The sequence below is a fragment of the Apteryx rowi genome, unplaced genomic scaffold, assembly GCF_003343035.1.
Source record: "Apteryx rowi isolate R43461 unplaced genomic scaffold, aptRow1 scaffold_524, whole genome shotgun sequence".
NCBI lineage: Eukaryota > Metazoa > Chordata > Aves > Apterygiformes > Apterygidae > Apteryx > Apteryx rowi.
In genome coordinates, this window is record NW_020450788.1 from 244,443 (window position 1) to 261,364 (window position 16,922).

Genomic DNA, 16,922 nt, shown 5'->3' on the forward strand with positions numbered 1-16,922 from the left:
TTTAACGTCAAAATGTAATGAGAATTGGAAAATTATCCCAAAATAGGAAAGGAATCTTCTCTTTAAAAGCACACTATGTAGAAACATAGTTAAATTCATCAGTTTTTTGGGTTACTTATCCAGTATTTTTAGCTTCCAGGATGATTTCTAATTGTTGATATCTGTTTCTGTTTAATGACTAAACAAGAGTTACTGTAATTGACTCTTTTTTTTTTTTTCAATAGGCCATTGAACAAATCAATTCCTGTCTATCCCTTCAGCATCTTGATTTGTCAGACAACAACATATCTCAGTTAGGAGATCTCTCCAAGCTTATGTCTCTAAAGGTAGATGCTGTTTTATATCTGTTTTTGTGGCATTCTTTGCAAAAAGAAATTTGCTTAGAAAATCGCTGCCTGGTAAAGCATTCATTATTCAAATGCTAGCTCTTAAAGCATTTTTAGTTAATCACCGTAACTTCTGCACAGAAGAATGTAAGAATTCTTTCCTGTGTTTTCAAGATGCAGAAACTGAGAAAGTGATTCTTATGCGATCACTATGATTTTGACCAATATAGATGGTGAGATCTTATTCATAGCTCTCAGTTGTCCTGATCCATGACTTAGGACAAGAGAAAACATATAATGATAACTCTTTCACTGTGAACTCCATATAGAAAATTTTTTTCCAAATATACGTTTTGTAACAGTGAATATACTTTAATTCTGCACGTTATGATGATAAACTTTTGCTTCAAAATGTAAAAATCAGTTTTTCCTCACTGGAATAAGCAAAAAATCATTCTGATGACACCATGATTCTTCTGTTTGATGTGTATTCTGCATATTAATCAAACAAGCATACATTTCATCACCACTTTTTATTTTATAGACTCTATTGCTACATGGAAATACTATAACCTCACTTCGTACTGCCCCTGTTTGCCTACCTCAGAATCTGACTGTTTTTTCTTTGGCAGAAAATGAAATCAGAGACTTAAATGAGGTAAGGCATAGAAGATGTATTATCTTGTCTTTAGGTAGACTGAAGGGAGATAGTTGGATAATTCTTTTAAGGTAAAAGTATCAAGGGTGTAAGTAAAATGAGCTTTCTTCTTTGAAACAACCCATGCTTGTCCTTAAAATAAACCTGGTTTTATTATTATGATTATTATTATTCAGGGATGTCAGAAGTATACTCTGAAAACTAAATTCATAGAATACTTTTCATGATTGCCTAGAGACTGAAAACTGAGCTGATTAGCTGCTGCAGGGGCTGTCTGCTGATTATCTGCTTAGAACGGAGGTTTAAAATGCACTTGTTGCAGCTGAACTTTTGGGGCTCATGTCTTATTTTATCTCTTTATCAAGCACCATGTAAGAGAAACAAATATTCTGTCTCTGGTTTTGGGAGGTGGTGGTGTTTTAAATTAGTAGCCAAAATTGTCAGACTTTCATGTTGGAAGAACACCTTATTTAYATGATAGATTTTCCCCTTTAAAATAGGGCAGTGTTTCTCAGCTTTTTGGTATGCCTTTGTTTTGTCAACATCTCCATGCCTGCTGTAGTGAACTGGAGTAGTAGAAATGTTATAGTTTTCTACACATCAAGCCAACACCTACATTTTAAGAGAAGCAAATACTTTCCAAGGGCTATAGTAGTTACAGGAGAATTAATAGGAAAATGGTAGTAGCTGAGAGACGCTCCTTTGAAAATGTTCATGTTCAACAGGCAAATGTGATTTTCAGTGTATTTGTAATTATATTATTTTGTGTGAGATGTCTAGCCATAACCCGCAGAAATGTTGTATGTTCTGTAAGCATTCAGTCATTCTCTTCAGTTAACAAAGATATCTTATTTTCTGCAGATTTCTTTCCTGGCTTCTCTTCCTCAATTGGAACAGTTGTCGATTATGAACAATCCTTGTGTGATGGCCACACCTTCTATCCCTGGCTTTGACTATAGGCCATATATTGTCAGCTGGTGTCTGAACCTTAAAGTTCTTGATGGATATGTGATTTCTCAGAAGGAAAGGTAACATTATGTTTTTAAATCCTTAAAAGTATCGAATAGAGTTTGGCTAAGCTGAAGTTCCATTTTTATATAATAAAAAACAGAAAAGTGCAAATGATAAGAAGTAGTATTTGTCTTGCTAATGCCCGTATGAGATACAGCCCAATTAAAAATCTCATAAAAGCAACAACGTTCATCTGTTACACTGGAATTATTCTGTAAAACCACAAGTTTATTTAAGCAGAAATATAAAGTTAAAGTATATTTTATTACTAGGCTCAAAGTAACACTTTAACAAATTGGTATCAAATTATCAGCAGTCTGTTTTCCCTTCCAAGCTTACAACCTCTTTGACTTTGCAGATTGAGGAAAATCAGCAGATATTAAAAGTATTTGGGGAAAGCTCAAACATGCTCTTTTACAACTTTCATGCCTATTTTTAGATCTGGGGTATCTTTTATCAGTTAGTTAAATTTCATTTGGCTTACATCACTCTTTACTATATCATTATGTCACTACAGTATATGTATGGCAGTACAGATGTCTTCTTAAAATTCTTGACATCAAAACAGTCCAACTGTATAAATTTTCCCAGAAAATATCCTCATTATCCGGCATAAACACATTCTAGTCCAATACATGAACAGAGTCCAAGACATACTGCCCTATTTTCCCAATTAATAGAAGTTTAATTAAAGACTTAACTTCTTGGTTAAAAACAAACCATTCCTGTTTCTATTTCACCATCTAACAAAGTTCCCAACCACCTGCCTGTAAGAATTCTACAAAAAATTTTTATGACCAATGTTCTCTGATTAATTCAATAAGAAGATATAAAAATAGCTATCTTTCTGGGATTTTCTGTATTAGGTCACATTTTGAACACTTAGGCTATGGATAGATTATATTAAATGTTCCCAGACTGAAGAACATTTCACTTAGAATCAGGTTTTAATTATTGAATACTCTCAATGTAAGATTTGCTCTCTGTGGCTATTCTGCATTTATATATGAACTTTTCCATTTCTGTGAACGTTTTTGCTGATACATTCATTCACAGAAATGTGTGTTCAGTGCTCAGAGACGACACATGTAGATAAAGCAGAGACTGCTCAGTGTTTCTCAGAGGTCTTTTTTTGTATGGAGCGTCTTTGTGTGAAGAATCCTTTACTCACTGTGCTGGTGATGAAAATCACAGACCTTTTGGTACTGTTCATGTTCCAAGTTTAGGTTAGATTTGTAGATTAGCTCTTAGGTGCCAACAAGAAGAAGAGTCATCAAAGGAAGGTCAGGATTTTTGTGACACGCATTAATGATGATCATTTTTCCCCTTGCCAGTTTGAAGGCAGAATGGCTCTACAGTCAAGGTAAAGGAAGATCATATCGACCTGGACAGCATGTTCAGTTAGTCCAGTACTTGGCTACTGTTTGTCCTCTTATATCTACATATGGTCTTCAGACTGAAGAGGATGCCAAACTGGAAAAAATACTGAGTAAGCAAAGGTGAGAACTTTTTGTTTCTCAACTGTTAGAAAGCTTACTTGGGAGCATAATTATGTCTCATTTTGTGTTGGATAAAATAGCATTTCCTGTTAAGTATTTAAAGCAACAGTGAGGGCTGGAGATGGGAAGAACAACAGGGTCACAAGATGTATCCTAGGGGGGACTGAGAAGCAAGACAGCAGCAGGAAGCATTTTGCTGCTTGCTGGGCCATCTAGAGGCAAATTCTTTATTTTTCAATCTGTGCTCTGTAAGACATTGGAAAGGGATTTGTGGTAGGGCTGTGATTAAAATAAAATACATAACATCCTGAGATTTATACCACACAAAAAAGTGAGGAAAACTTGAAAAAAATAGCTTGGATTAACTTATGTTCTTACTGTAAATTAAGACCATTGTGGTATGCTGCATGAATAGCCACTTTTTTGTTGTTAGTGAGTTCTTTTGTTTGTTTTAAGGTTAAGATTGTCCTTTGAGGGACACTGTTCCTGATGATGCGCTTGGCAGGCTCTATGCAAGCACCAAAGGTCTGGCTTCTGTCAGCAGAGGCCATTATGGAGCCTACTGGTTCTGGCAGCAGTGGCTGTTTGGCTAAGATCTGCACAAGTAAATTAGGAGAGTTATAGTGCTGCACTTTCTTCCCATGAAAAGGTGAACTAACTAGGATTAAAAAACAGGTACTTAAGCATACAGGCACCCCTATTCTCCAGGAGCACTACTGACAACCTTTTCTGCAGAAAAATCAGGGCAGGAGACTCGGCTCAAGGGAGCAGGCTAGATAGGTGGCATAGTTTGGGTAGAAAGCTGGGCAACAGAAGTGTTGGGGTTAGGGGCAGAGTGGCATCTCATCCAGGAGGACTGGCCTTGGGAGTGTCTAAAAGAGGAAGTTGCTGTGTGCATTGTCAGTGTGGGTGGATATCTGGGGGGAAGTTAGAGAAACTGTTGGAAGGATTTCAAGGACAAAGCTGGGAATTCCATTGTGTGATTATGTTCTTATTGTACTAAGTGCTCTGACCATCACATCATGCTCCTGGAAAGAATTCAGAAAGTTGGCTTGCAAGATGCGACTTCTTAAAAAAATTACCATTTTTAAGGCAGTTGGGTTTTCTGACATCTACCTCATGACTTTTCAATTTAGCTGGGTTGAAACAGCCTCTGTGTTTTGTCAGATTGTAGAGGATGATTGCATGCTTGCAGTAATATTCTGTTTGTCAATCAGTATTAGGATTTTGTCCCCCTAGTAACAGGGACACCCTTTTCTTGATTCAGTTATTTTCAAATATAGAAGACTCTCCCTCCATTACTCAGACTCCTCTATACATACAAGCATAGTGTATCCTGCAGCAGGCACTTAAAATATCTGCATACCTTGCTCATGCATACAGCTACTTTATGGTTATCAGTCTATAGTCAGAATTGCATGCTGGATTTTTTTTTTTCTTTTCTGATGCATGTACTTGTAAGAAGCAGAAAGGAGCAGGAAGAAGGGGAACAGGAACAACCTAAAATGCCTGAGAACTGTGGCAAGAAGCCAGGTTGTGCAAGTCCCTACTTTGTGAGTGGTCCTGTTAGTATGTCATAGGTGTAGGGATCTCTATAACTAGCCTCTTAGAATAGTTTGATCAAATGTTTTCCTCTAAAGCAGTATCTTTTAGATGCCTTCTGTGCCAAAAAAGTTTAAAAGAAATACAAAATCTGTTGGAACTCTGTGCTTAGGCTCCACCAGAGGCAGCTGATGCATCAAAGCCAAAACGAAGGAGAGCCTACATCTTCCACTCCCAACAAAGCACTGCCAGTTATGTATGAACACAGCAGTCCAGCCCAGCCACCACAGGCAGTTCTTGAAAGTGGTAAGATGCAAATATTCACCTGTTTTCTAACTTGTGGAAATAAACTAAATATTTTTTGAACATAGTTAACCTTGTGGAGAGAATTGCAAAACAAGGCCCTGTTATTTATTAATTTGGGGAGATTTTGAACTGAAGGAATACTTTGTTTTCTAACAATATATTCTGCGCTTATTCATATCTTGAAATGCTAACAAGATTATTCATTAGGCAATAAACGAAAGCCAGTAAGCTAAAATGTTGCTACTTTGTTGCATCTGATTAAAGTGTAATTTCTATGGGGAAGGCAATTTGTGCAGTTTACTGTACCCAGTATTTGTAAGGTTTCTGGATATTACTGTGATAAGTAATAATTACCCCTATTGCTACATAGTAATGACTATAGTTATTAGCATTTTAAATCCTACTACTTAGTAAGAACCTGAGTGCTTATTTAAAACAAAGTATGAATCTCTATGGATTAAAATAGGATACGTTATTGAAATACCATGCGATTTTTGAATATGGCTTTCTGCCTGTCTAGAACCTGTCATCCAGAAGAATTCTTGGGTTGGACCAAGTGCAAATGATGATCATTCCTATGCAGTAAAGAACACTTTTTCTCTCGAAAGAAGTTGTCGCAAGGAGCTATACCTTGAAGATATACAGACTGATGAGGACAAACTAAACAGCAGCCTTCTTTCCTCAGAGTCTACTTTTATGCCGGTTGCTTCAGGACTGCCTCCAGTGTCTCCTACTACAGACCTGAGGCTACATGGAATCAGTTTGGACCTAGAAGAAGAAGGTGATACAGTGATTGAATCTGTGAAAGATGTTAATAGGGAAGAACAAGCTAACAAGCAAGAAGAAACTTCTTGGGTTACACAAGAGCACTCCAACAAAGCAGCGGAAAGTGTGGAAACTCAAGAGACTATTAAAGAGAGTAAGTTGTTGCCATCTCCTGATCCGGTAACAGCTAACCCGACTGCTAATAGCAGCAACAATTCGGCATCCTCTGAAGATCACATTCTGCATAGCCACCCCAGCACATCACTACCTGCTGAATCAGTAGATACAACTCTTTGTCCTGACCAGATGGCAGGAGAAAATTCTGATTTGTTAGCTGCTGTTAATCAAGGTGCAGCTGAACTGCAACGAATGACTAAAGCAGCTACAAAGCTTCAAGCCTGCTGGAGAGGATGCTACACAAGAAACTACCATCCCCGAGCCAAGGAAGTGCGGTATGAAATTCGACTAAGCAGAATGCAGGAGCACATCATTTCCTTAACTGATGAAATACAAAAGTAAGTTGAGGTCTTGCTGTGCATTTTCAAATCTGAATGAGTACAACCAGTGTTTCAGAATAGATATAAACTGATCTTGATATAACTGCACGCAGTAGCTCCTAGTACCAGGAATATAAAAGTGTGATTACAGTAGAGGGTCACTTCCTATAAGATAAGCACGGATATGCACATAACTTCTCATCTTCTCAGAGTGCCCGCTATGAATGGGTTGAGTTAGAAGAAATATTTCTATCCTTCTAGGACCAGGACTTGGATATTTCAGTGCATAATCAAAATAACAATTGTAAAGTGTGACTTTTTAATTTATTTTTTTGACTTGTCTTCTGGAAATTAGAAAGCTTCTAAATTAAATTTCAGTCTTGAGAGTCATTCCACTGTCACTGATGAGAGGGATTCTCTCCGTCTTGCATGATACAATTTTAAAATGTGATTCTGTTCTTGGTTCTTTTTTTTGATCGTATGTATCCATATTTGGAGGTCATTATCAAAGTTTTTCAATTTATAAGATATAAATTGAGGAGTTGGTTAATATTGGATGTTGATGACGAGAAAATTGCAATAGTGGCTAAATGTTTGGCTCTGCACTATCTTTCAAGAGAGCTGTTATGTGAGCAGGTATTTTTTAATGTAGACTTGTTGATCTTGTTTCCCAAATGTTGCTCACTTAAGCTGCCTATCTTTGGATGTGTGTTCTTGTAGACTAAGAAAAGAAAGAGAGGAAGATAAGATTCAAAGACTTGTACAGGAGGAGGCAGTCAGATTTCTTTGGAACCAGGTAAGTGGCTTTAGTCCTCTTATTTTTGTACTTACAGATGAATTCAGAAAACATTATTTCATACTGCAGATATTGAGGTGATAATGAATATGGTTTGTCCTTTCAGTGATGACCTGGGTAGCTTATTAGGATGTAACAGCCATATTGTTTGCTTTACTAGTATTCTGGGGGAAAAGAGCATTTAGAAGTGTTAACACAATAAACTTGTTTGTGTTGCTAAATGCTAAAATATAGCTTGGAATGAGAAGGACAAAATGCAAGGAAATCTAAATAAGCTTAGTAGAAGTGTGAGGAATAATGTGACTGCTAGATGCCCAGGATGAATGAAACAAAGTGCCAAGCTACGTTGCCTGTGGACAACTCAGTTCTAAAGCAGAAAAGTTATTAATACATCTTTTAATGAGCTGTTCTTCCAAAACCCTAGGCAGATTGGTTTCTTAAACATGGATTATTCCATAAACATGCTGCATCTTTTCTTTTTTTAGAGCAGATTCCTTTTTTTTCCAGTACTTGAACTGGGAGATTTGTGTGCTCTGTCATTGTTGGGCACCTAAATTGTTTTAAAACCCATTATTTAACAGTGGGAAGAGTATATTTTCCTTTCTTTAAGGTATTATGAACTTTTTGTTAGTTCAGTTAATCTTAAATTTTATACTAGAGCTTTGTTGCTGATTAAAAGAAATCCTCCAGAAATCAAAGCACTTCTCATATTGTGTTTCATAATGATATCCTCTCTATCCTTTACAGGTTAAATCCCTTCAACAATGGCAGCTTTCAGTGACCCAAAATTTAGGTACTACTTGGCAACCTGGGTTCCCTTCAGCCAATACTTTTTGTTCCTCTGAACCATCTATTCGATCATCCACACTTCAGCAAGAAACCTCACCAGAGGTTAGTTCTGCTTGGTTAATTCCAGTTAGTGATGCTCCTCAGGAAAAATCTTTACTGCAGTTCCCAGATTCTGGTTTTCATTCATCCATGGCTGATCAGACTCATGCTAGTGACTTGTGTAGCTCTGAAAAGAGTTTTACAGAAGGAGCTGAAAGCCCTCTTTCTATGGAAACAGTCAAACAGTGTGGCAATTCTGTTTCAGAGTATCCTTCCGATGCAGAGGATGGCCAGGGGAAACATGGGGAAAGTAAGGAGAGCTCTAATAGTGAACAGGACAACAGTCTTCTACAACAATATTTGAAATCTGTTCAGCAGCTGGAAGAGGCTGATGACGGGACAAATTGTGATGATGGAACAGAGGGTAGTGACCCACAGATTGCTATTTCAGCAGAAAAACAAGATTTTTCATCTGATGCTATCTCTGTAGATGTCCCTCAAGGTACATCTTCCCCTGCACGAGGTGAAATCAGTCAGACACCAGAAAGCTGCAAACTGAATTCGGGAATGGTAGAAGGGAAGCAAGCAGACTGTGATTCTTCGTTTCAGATGCTGCATGTTGGCATAGTTGCATAGTAAACTCAGTTCCATAAAGGACAGGGGATTCCATTTCATTTTACTTTCTTTTTCGTTTCCCCCTTTATACAAAACTTGCATTTCTCGTGTGTGCTGTTGTGGATTTTAGACTTTTGTTACCAATTTATGTTTTAATTAGCATTTTACTAATCTTGCTGAAGACTGGCACTAACTATGCTAACCTCGAATCAGCAAAGTTCTTAGTGGTGGTCATGATGCACTTTATTTTTGCATATCTAAATGATATATTAATAACTGGGTTCCATGAAATAAATTCTGAAGATCGTGGGGATATTTGCTGTAAACTAAGTTCAGTAACAGTTTTAGTAAATCTTTGATATTTTTTTTTCTAAAAAGCAGACTTGAGTTCTTACTCTGCGAAAAGAAGGAAACAATATGTGAAGAAACTGAGCCAATATAGACAGTCTGTGCATATATGGATACAACCTGAGGAGAAGGATGAAAGCAGTTGCCTTTTAGACTTTTTGTTGACTTTAACAAGAGTAATTTTGTCAGTGTTTCAAAGATGGGTTTCCTCAAGGCAGTGTTCCAAATAAGTGACTCTTTTGTTCTTTAGCTGAAGTTGCTGGTAAGGAATTAGGTTAGTTACAGAGGCACTGAAACAGGGACTTAAGGGAGTCAAACTCTAAAGAACTTCAAACAAATTTTGGCCTTTGTTTCCCTGGGATTTAATTTTCCTGTTCTTTCTCAGGTAAGACTCAAAGTGGAACCAGTAGCAGACTTTATTAAATAAACGGTTTCAAAAGGGCATGTGAGCTGGGAACATAGTTTTCAAGACTGCACTGCTGGGTTGTAGTAGCAGACTTGGTGACATGTGTTTGGCCTCAAGGAGGATGCCACTGTCATCTTGGGACTGGGATCTACATGACTTCTAAGACATCAGTGTGTTTGATGGGTCACAACTCCTTCTATCTTCAGGTATAAACATTAAAAGAAAATGTCATGAGTTAAAACTATTCCTTGCCACCTCTGTTGGKTTTTTTTTGTTTTTCTCCTTATGTTCACTATTTGACATTCTCATTAGATGTAGATAAAAAGCTGTGTTTCTTGTCCGTTGGTGAATGTGCTAAGTTAACCAGGCTATGCTTTCCACTTAAACTCTAGGCAAGTAATAGGGTTTGTATTTTGCTTAGTCATTGCTATATTCTTTTAATTAAAAATGATCAGTTATATTAGTATACCACAAAAGTGGCAAGGGAAATCTGTTTTGCCATGTAATTGGTAATGGACATTAGCAAAATAAAAATTAACTGACCCACAGAAGTCACAACCTCAAGTCTGCTAATACTGCATTTTGCAATGTGAAAGACCAGTACCTCAACAGTTTTCTTGTGTTAATTCCTCTGAGGTCAATAGTGTCAATCATAGAAATGCAGATATGAAGGATCATATCATAACTCTCTGAATCCACAGATTTTAACTTTCGGTGCTACTGTGTCATTGAAGTCAACTAGTGCTTTTTTAAAGCAACTCTTCTGACCATGTTACCATATAAAATTGTTTAATTTTTGTAAAAGCCTTGGTTACATGTCTGTTTTAGGTTGTGAGCTGAAATTCACCCCTACTCAAGAGTTTGGCATGAGGCCAGCGTAATGAGTCCTCAGAAATAGCCTTCATTGAGAACATAAGTTTTACCAGCTGTCTGCCCAGCGGTGAAGTTCACCTTGAAAGAACAAAGCTTACCTTTGTAGATACATTTGCCATCCTTTTTTTTTTTTTTTTTTTTTCTGAAAGTTCAAGGAGATTAGCTTCTCAGGAGAGTTGTTACCACAGTCAAGCTGGCATTTGACTGTGGTTAGTGCAGATGAGAGCATTTAAAAAAACTGAGGTGGTAGATTTTTTAATGTGCTGTCTTTTCAACCCAGCCTAGTTTACAGCATATTTGTGGCGTAATAGTATTCCTAATTAGATCTTAGGGCATGGTTGTGAAGTGCTCTGTAGATACCCAAATAAGCCTGGGTATTGGAAGTGGTATGGTTGCATTAAGGTATCACACCATGTAATTAGCTGTGCAGAGAYGTGTGTAGGCTTCATGGATGTGCCCTTGTCCTCTGAAGGAGATTAAAGTTCTCAACTTTCATTTAAATTTGCCACTCTTGGAGATCTCTGCAATTTACAGGATTTGGCTCTTTGACTGTCGATCTGTTACAATAATCTCATGTAACTCCTTAAAGAGCCTTTCTTTGGTTAATTGAGAGAGAAATTATTCCTGTCTGTGAAACAGTTGTTGGATCAGACTCTGGAGGCAGTGGTTGGGTAGAAGGGTCAATGGCAGAGTGCTTCCACTCCAGTGGCAGAGTGCTGGATTAGCATGTGTAAGACCAGGAAAAATTAGACTGCTGTCTGGATAAAAATATCACTGAAGACACTGAGGCACTACAAATATTTTGTTATTTTACATTAGTGCCTCTTTTGCTGCAAAATTAGATAGAGGAGAAACAATTTCAATTCTGGAGATGTCAAAGGGTGATAATTTGATAAAAATAACTTTTTATGGAGGCCCGAGAAGTTTCTTGACATTTTCTCTGTTCATAGGGCTTACAAACACAAACGCATGAAGACTTATTTTAAATAATGCATGGATCAGCTGTTGGCTTTTCTAACTTGTAACCTGGTATATCCAAAATTGATTTTGTGAAGATACGGAAAAAAGTGTGCCAACATATACTCAGCTTTATCTTATCACTTTTTTGGGAAGCTTTGAAATATGAAAGATCATTTTTCTAATGTTGTGAAATGTATTTTGCATGTGTAGAAGATCAGTTGTCTAAATATAGCATATAGAAATCATATAGAAAGGTAAAGTTTTGGATTAGTTTTTACAGGATTAAAGTAATTAGCTTGTACATACACAAAATATTTTTGTCTCAACCATTAGAAATATATACAGGGAAAGAGATAATGAAGTTATGTATTAGAAAAACAAGGAATTAAATTTGATGTGTACTTAAAATATGGCTTCTTTCTGTCCACACTGAGCTCTCAAAGAATCACTTTTAAGGAAGTATCATAGTTAAATTTGTGGTTTAATATTTATTCTTGTTTGTCTGAATAAGGCTTTTCTTTAGGTAGGTAATATTTTTCCTTGGATATGCATACACAACTTCTTTCGGAGTTCATGGAAATTTCATAAAGAAATCAGAAGGCCTAACGTATGAAAATCTATGTCTGTAATTTTCCTGTTATGTCTTCAGTACTTCCCTTTTGTAAAGCTTTATATTCAACAGAAGAACGTGCTTACTGTTAACGGTTATTTGTCAGGCAATGTTGGCAGCTCTGCCACTAGCACAGTTTAAGTGCTTCCTTATTTGCTTCAGTAAAACTAGCCAAATTTACACAGATAGCTCAGACTATCTAAGCTGATATGCCAGCACAACTGTTTTCTGTCCAGAGTGGAGTAGTTGGCACACACGCAGCTTTGTGAGCTAGTTTGTGGCAGAAATGACTCCTTGACCTGGTCTGAAGTTGGGGACAAAGGGGAAGGGAGAAATGCATTTATGATTTTTTTTTTGGGGGGGGGTAGGTTTAGTCTTTATTAATGATAGTAGCAACTCTGTTATGATTGCTATTTTGTTTTTTTTTCCACAGTTGTGTTATGGTTTACAGATGTCTCACTCTTCCATGTATTCAAGCATGCAGTTTTTCTACTGTATGTAATATTTGATAGACACTGTTCAGATAATAGTTTGAAAAAAATAGAAGAATATCATGAAAGAAAGCCTGTTAGCATTTTATATTTCAAAGTTGTTGTTTTTTTTAAGGTAGTAGGAGGGTAATGAGTCCTCCATATGTTAGATAACTTCTTCCTTTCAAAAGAAAAAAAACACAAGAAAATGCCTCATTAATGAGAATAGGTAAATTTCTTTTTCTGCCTTCTTCCGTGAAATGTGTTTAATGGTCACAACTCTCTGTTCTTCATACCTAAAACTGTCATTTAAATGATTGGGAGATTTAGCTGCTCAATGAATGCAGCAATCTTAACATATTACCATGGTGACCATGCTGTGTGGTGCTGTTCTATGAACAAAGTAAGCACGTGTTGCAAGGATGGGATTTATAAAAGGTATAGAACATTGGCCTAAGTCTGCTTTCATTTCCTTAAAGGAAGTAGAGCCCTGGTTGAGTGCTTATGAACTGACTATCTAAATTGGAATTTTATCATATTTACATCTTCAAAAGTGTTCTTATCACAGAGCAAGAAGGCATTAAGACTGCAAATTTGATTTTGTTACTTCTAAAATCAAATAGCTTTCAGCAAATACTTGTGAAAGTCCTTGCTAAACTAAATTGTAGAAGTCTAACAGTTTTATTTATAGTTAAGTTCCTTCAATAAACAACCCCAAACCCTACTGCATGCATGCAACAACTTAATGCACTTAGGAACCAGTCTGTCTGTATGTAAAAAATCAGTTTGTGTTTTTTGTTGTTTCTTTTTTCTGAATAATGTTGTATGTCATTGAGCTTGCAAGTTGTTCCTGATTTTTATGCATTTGTATATACTGTCTGAAGGACTCCAAGTTTTATTTCTAATTATAGCAGGTTGTATGAGGAGCAAAAATGGAAGATACATTCCTCTGACACTACTTGGGTATATTTTACTGGACTTGAAGTTATAGTGTGTCTCACACAGATGACCCTTTTTCCTGAGAGGACAGAATTGTAGCATTTAGTGGAGACTCGCTGAATGATAATAAAATATAAGGTTGGTCAGTTTTCCTGCTTTTAACTAGTGGAAAAGAGACTCCTTTTTCTTGTTATATTAACGTTCCTTTTTTTTTTTCTTTTTTTTTCTTGAGGACTGTGCCACCCAAATAAATGAACATCAAGTTCTGGTGAAATCTTTCAAAAAGTCTTCTTTTGTAGCTACAGTTTACTTTCCCAGTGTGGCTTTCCAGGACAAGTTATTGTAAAAAAAGCACTTGTTTTCTAGAACCTGCCTTGATAGTCAGGACTTCTTGTGTCTATTTTTAAATGCTCTCTTTGTTCTGATAATAGAAAAGCACAGGATCCTTTACTTGGAAAACCATAAAACAGTATTTATCAGGAAAGGTGCTTTAGTTCTTGGAAAGTGCCATGTCAGGTTTTATTGTATAAACTAAGAGCTCTAGATAAGAAACTTCTTTCACAGCTTCATTGCGTTTATAAATACATGGGCCAAATTCACTTGTAGTGTAATTCTGCTGAACTAAATTTTGTTGAGTCTTTCACAATAGTATTCTACCTCTAAACTAAAATCTGAAAAAAGAACAATTAGGCCTTGACTTGTCTTTCTACTTCTGTTTTATTTGAAGAACAGTGAGTGGTTAAACTGGTACAGTTCATATATGTATTATGATTGTTTACACTTCTGAATTTATTGTTTCTTAAATATTTTGTTTGTACCTCTGAGTTTTGAATTTTAAATAAATTATTTGTACATTTATTGCAAATGTTAATTTGTACTTGATCCCGACTCTTAGCTAATAGTCATTGTCTTACAATTGGAAGGCTCTTTTGGAGACGTGCAGTTTATAAATACAAAACGGTGACGAAAGGTGAGGATTAACATTTGTGACTTGGTAGAGCTGAGGCACCTGGTGGCCCATTCTTTCAGTGCTGGAGACAGTTAAAAGTAGGATACTCTAAATTTATGCACCAACTTATTAGTAGAGCCCCTTGGAATTGGGATTCTTGACTCATAGCCCTTTGTTTCAGGCACCGGCCCTCTCTTTCACATTGTTACTTCCCTACTACGTTTAAAATAGATGTGGCAGTATGTTGCGGTGAAGGGAAGGAAGAAAGGCCCTTCCTTATCTTGGTAGTTTACGTTTGCCTGCCAGAGCCCCTTGTTCAAGAACTTTCTCTGAGTCAGTTTCGCAAAGCTGAGCATTTATTTCTGGGAGGGGATGCGTTGGAGCCATTACAGGTAATATTGCATGTGGCGATATTGATAAGCATACACACGTTAAGCCCAAGCATATTTTCCTGACATGGCCTATGTATAACATCAGGTTCATGTTGGCAGTATTTTACAAGCGACAGTGCAAGTGAGGCTTTGATCACAATTTTGGCCTAAAGACAATCATAAGCGTTAAAAATACAATTATCCAGCAACAAAAAATAAGTAATCCTTGGGGGCACTCCAACTCAGTGTAAGGGAGTCCTTGATCCCAGGTGCAATTTTCATGTGAAATACCTGTGGAGGCATAAAGGGAAAAAAAATACTCAGTGGTCGCCCAACTGGCAAAACTTACCTTAGAAGGTGGGTACTATCCATCTAGTGCTAATCCGATGGTTTTTTTCCCCACCTACCAGTATGTCATCAATATATTGATATATTGTGATTCCTGAGAGAACAGGAATGTCCTCACCAGCCACAAGCAGGAGAATTGTAGGGGGAGTGCGTGTACCACCCCGTCAATTCCCACCTGKGCGGCTGCAGAAAGCATCAAGGACCTGTTGCAGAGCTAGCACTCGCCGGGCAGGGTGGCTCACTGCCCTCCCCAGGGAAGCAAGGTGTGGGGGGGTTTTTTGTTGTTTTTATGAGGCGTCTGTTAAGTCAATCAAGTCCTGTGACGGGGCTGAGGGCTTGGACCTACCAGGGGCCGAGTCCAGTGCTCTGCGCCAAAGGTCCTTGTCGAATTTTGGGTTAGGTTCGGGCTGAGCCCATACCTGGCGGACCTGCCAGGGAGGTTCAGTCGGTTCTCTGGGCCTAGTTCCAATCCAGCCCATACGGTGTCAATAATTTATTATTTTTTGCACAAATTCATTCCAGGTGGTCACATGAGCCTGATCTCGTGGGGGCTGTATGGCAGCTGTGCTGGCATTCATGGCATGAGCGGTTTGTATGCGATCCTGAGCATTGGCCACATAAGTTTTCAGACTGTCAGGGAGACCACAAATAAGGGGGGGTTAACCTTGCTGGATCGATTGGAGCTAGCATGGGGGATCTCCTTAACGCCTCCCTCTCAGACATTGCTTGTACGCAGGCTGCCTTCTGCACAGACGCAGCAAGGTCTGAGAAGCCTGTAGTTTTAATAACGAGGGGGTCTCCTCGCTCCTGTGGGTCTATGCCACTGGCCCAATAGGCGTCTTGGGCAGTTAATAAATAGTTGTGGTTGCCCAGAGGGGTGGTTAGAAATACTCCGGGGCCCCAGTAGCCCTCTGCCTCTCCTTCACTCAGCAAGATACGATCTCCCCCCGTGAGGGAGACTCACCATACATATTCGGTCTCAGATTCTTCTGGCCATCTGGAGTACTCTTCTTGCAGTTTGGCCAATTCTGCCAGGGACCAAGGGATTTATCGTACAGTAGTACGAACGTTATCCTCTCCCTCATCCTCAGTTTCAGTTTTAATCAGTGGTCGTACTGGTGCAGGTTCTCGAGGAGTACAGCAATCARAGCTTTCCAGCAAATCGTCATTATCATCATTGTCATACCAGATATCYCCATCCCAGGTCTCAGGGTCAGTGAAGCATACTAGTTTACGAATTTGCTGGGCCGAGACTGTGGATGGCATTTGGTTTAGGAGTAAGTCTAATTTTGCCTGCAGCTGCTTCTCTCGCCTTTCTGCTGCAGCTAGCAGCATTTTCAGCTCCCTATTTTCTGCCTTTAAGTTCTGGTTTTCAATCGTGAGACTCTTTACTTGTGTCCCCAACTTTTCTCGATTCTCCTTTTCGAAGGCTAGTGAGGTTTCCAGCACCTCATTAGCTGATCTTAAAGYAGCATATTCAACGTCTGCAACCTTTTCAGGGGGAGGGGACTCTATATTCTTTCCACGCACAAGATAAGCAAGCCAATACCGCACAAACAATTCCTTTTCCTTTACCCTTCCTGATCTTTTGCTGGCTTCTACATTGCTCTATTTGCTCTATCACTTTATCTTCATCTTTCCAAAATTTCTGGGCCCATTCTTTCCCTGCTAGGGATGGTGCACACTTATATTTATGCAGCAGTTTATCCATGGCAATCCAGCCGACTACGCCAATTTACTATCGCCTGAAGGGAGGGAAGAAAGGCCCTTCCTTATCTTGGTAATTTAGGTTTGCCTGCCAGAGC

At 38.1% G+C, this 16,922-nt stretch overlaps 1 protein-coding gene across 12 annotated transcripts in view; it reads left to right on the forward strand.

Moving 5' to 3' along the window:
- The window catches only part of CEP97 (centrosomal protein 97), a 30,598-nt gene that overhangs the window by 5,585 nt on the left and 8,091 nt on the right, over positions 1 to 16,922 (forward strand). For 2 of the 12 annotated variants that reach the window (XM_026080532.1, XM_026080540.1), the window contains exons 4-12: positions 225 to 326; positions 871 to 984; positions 1,846 to 2,012; positions 3,330 to 3,494; positions 5,209 to 5,342; positions 5,863 to 6,622; positions 7,295 to 7,400; positions 8,148 to 9,803; positions 10,426 to 14,308. In XM_026080532.1, coding sequence (XP_025936317.1) covers positions 225 to 326; positions 871 to 984; positions 1,846 to 2,012; positions 3,330 to 3,494; positions 5,209 to 5,342; positions 5,863 to 6,622; positions 7,295 to 7,400; positions 8,148 to 8,864 — 2,265 coding nt within the window. In that variant the 3' untranslated portion in view covers positions 8,865 to 9,803; positions 10,426 to 14,308. Of the gene's footprint in view, positions 1 to 224; positions 327 to 870; positions 985 to 1,845; positions 2,013 to 3,329; positions 3,495 to 5,208; positions 5,343 to 5,862; positions 6,623 to 7,294; positions 7,401 to 8,147; positions 9,804 to 10,425; positions 14,309 to 16,922 lie in introns of those variants that run through there. The other 10 variants (XM_026080543.1, XM_026080542.1, XM_026080533.1 and 7 more) reach the window with 9 other exon arrangements.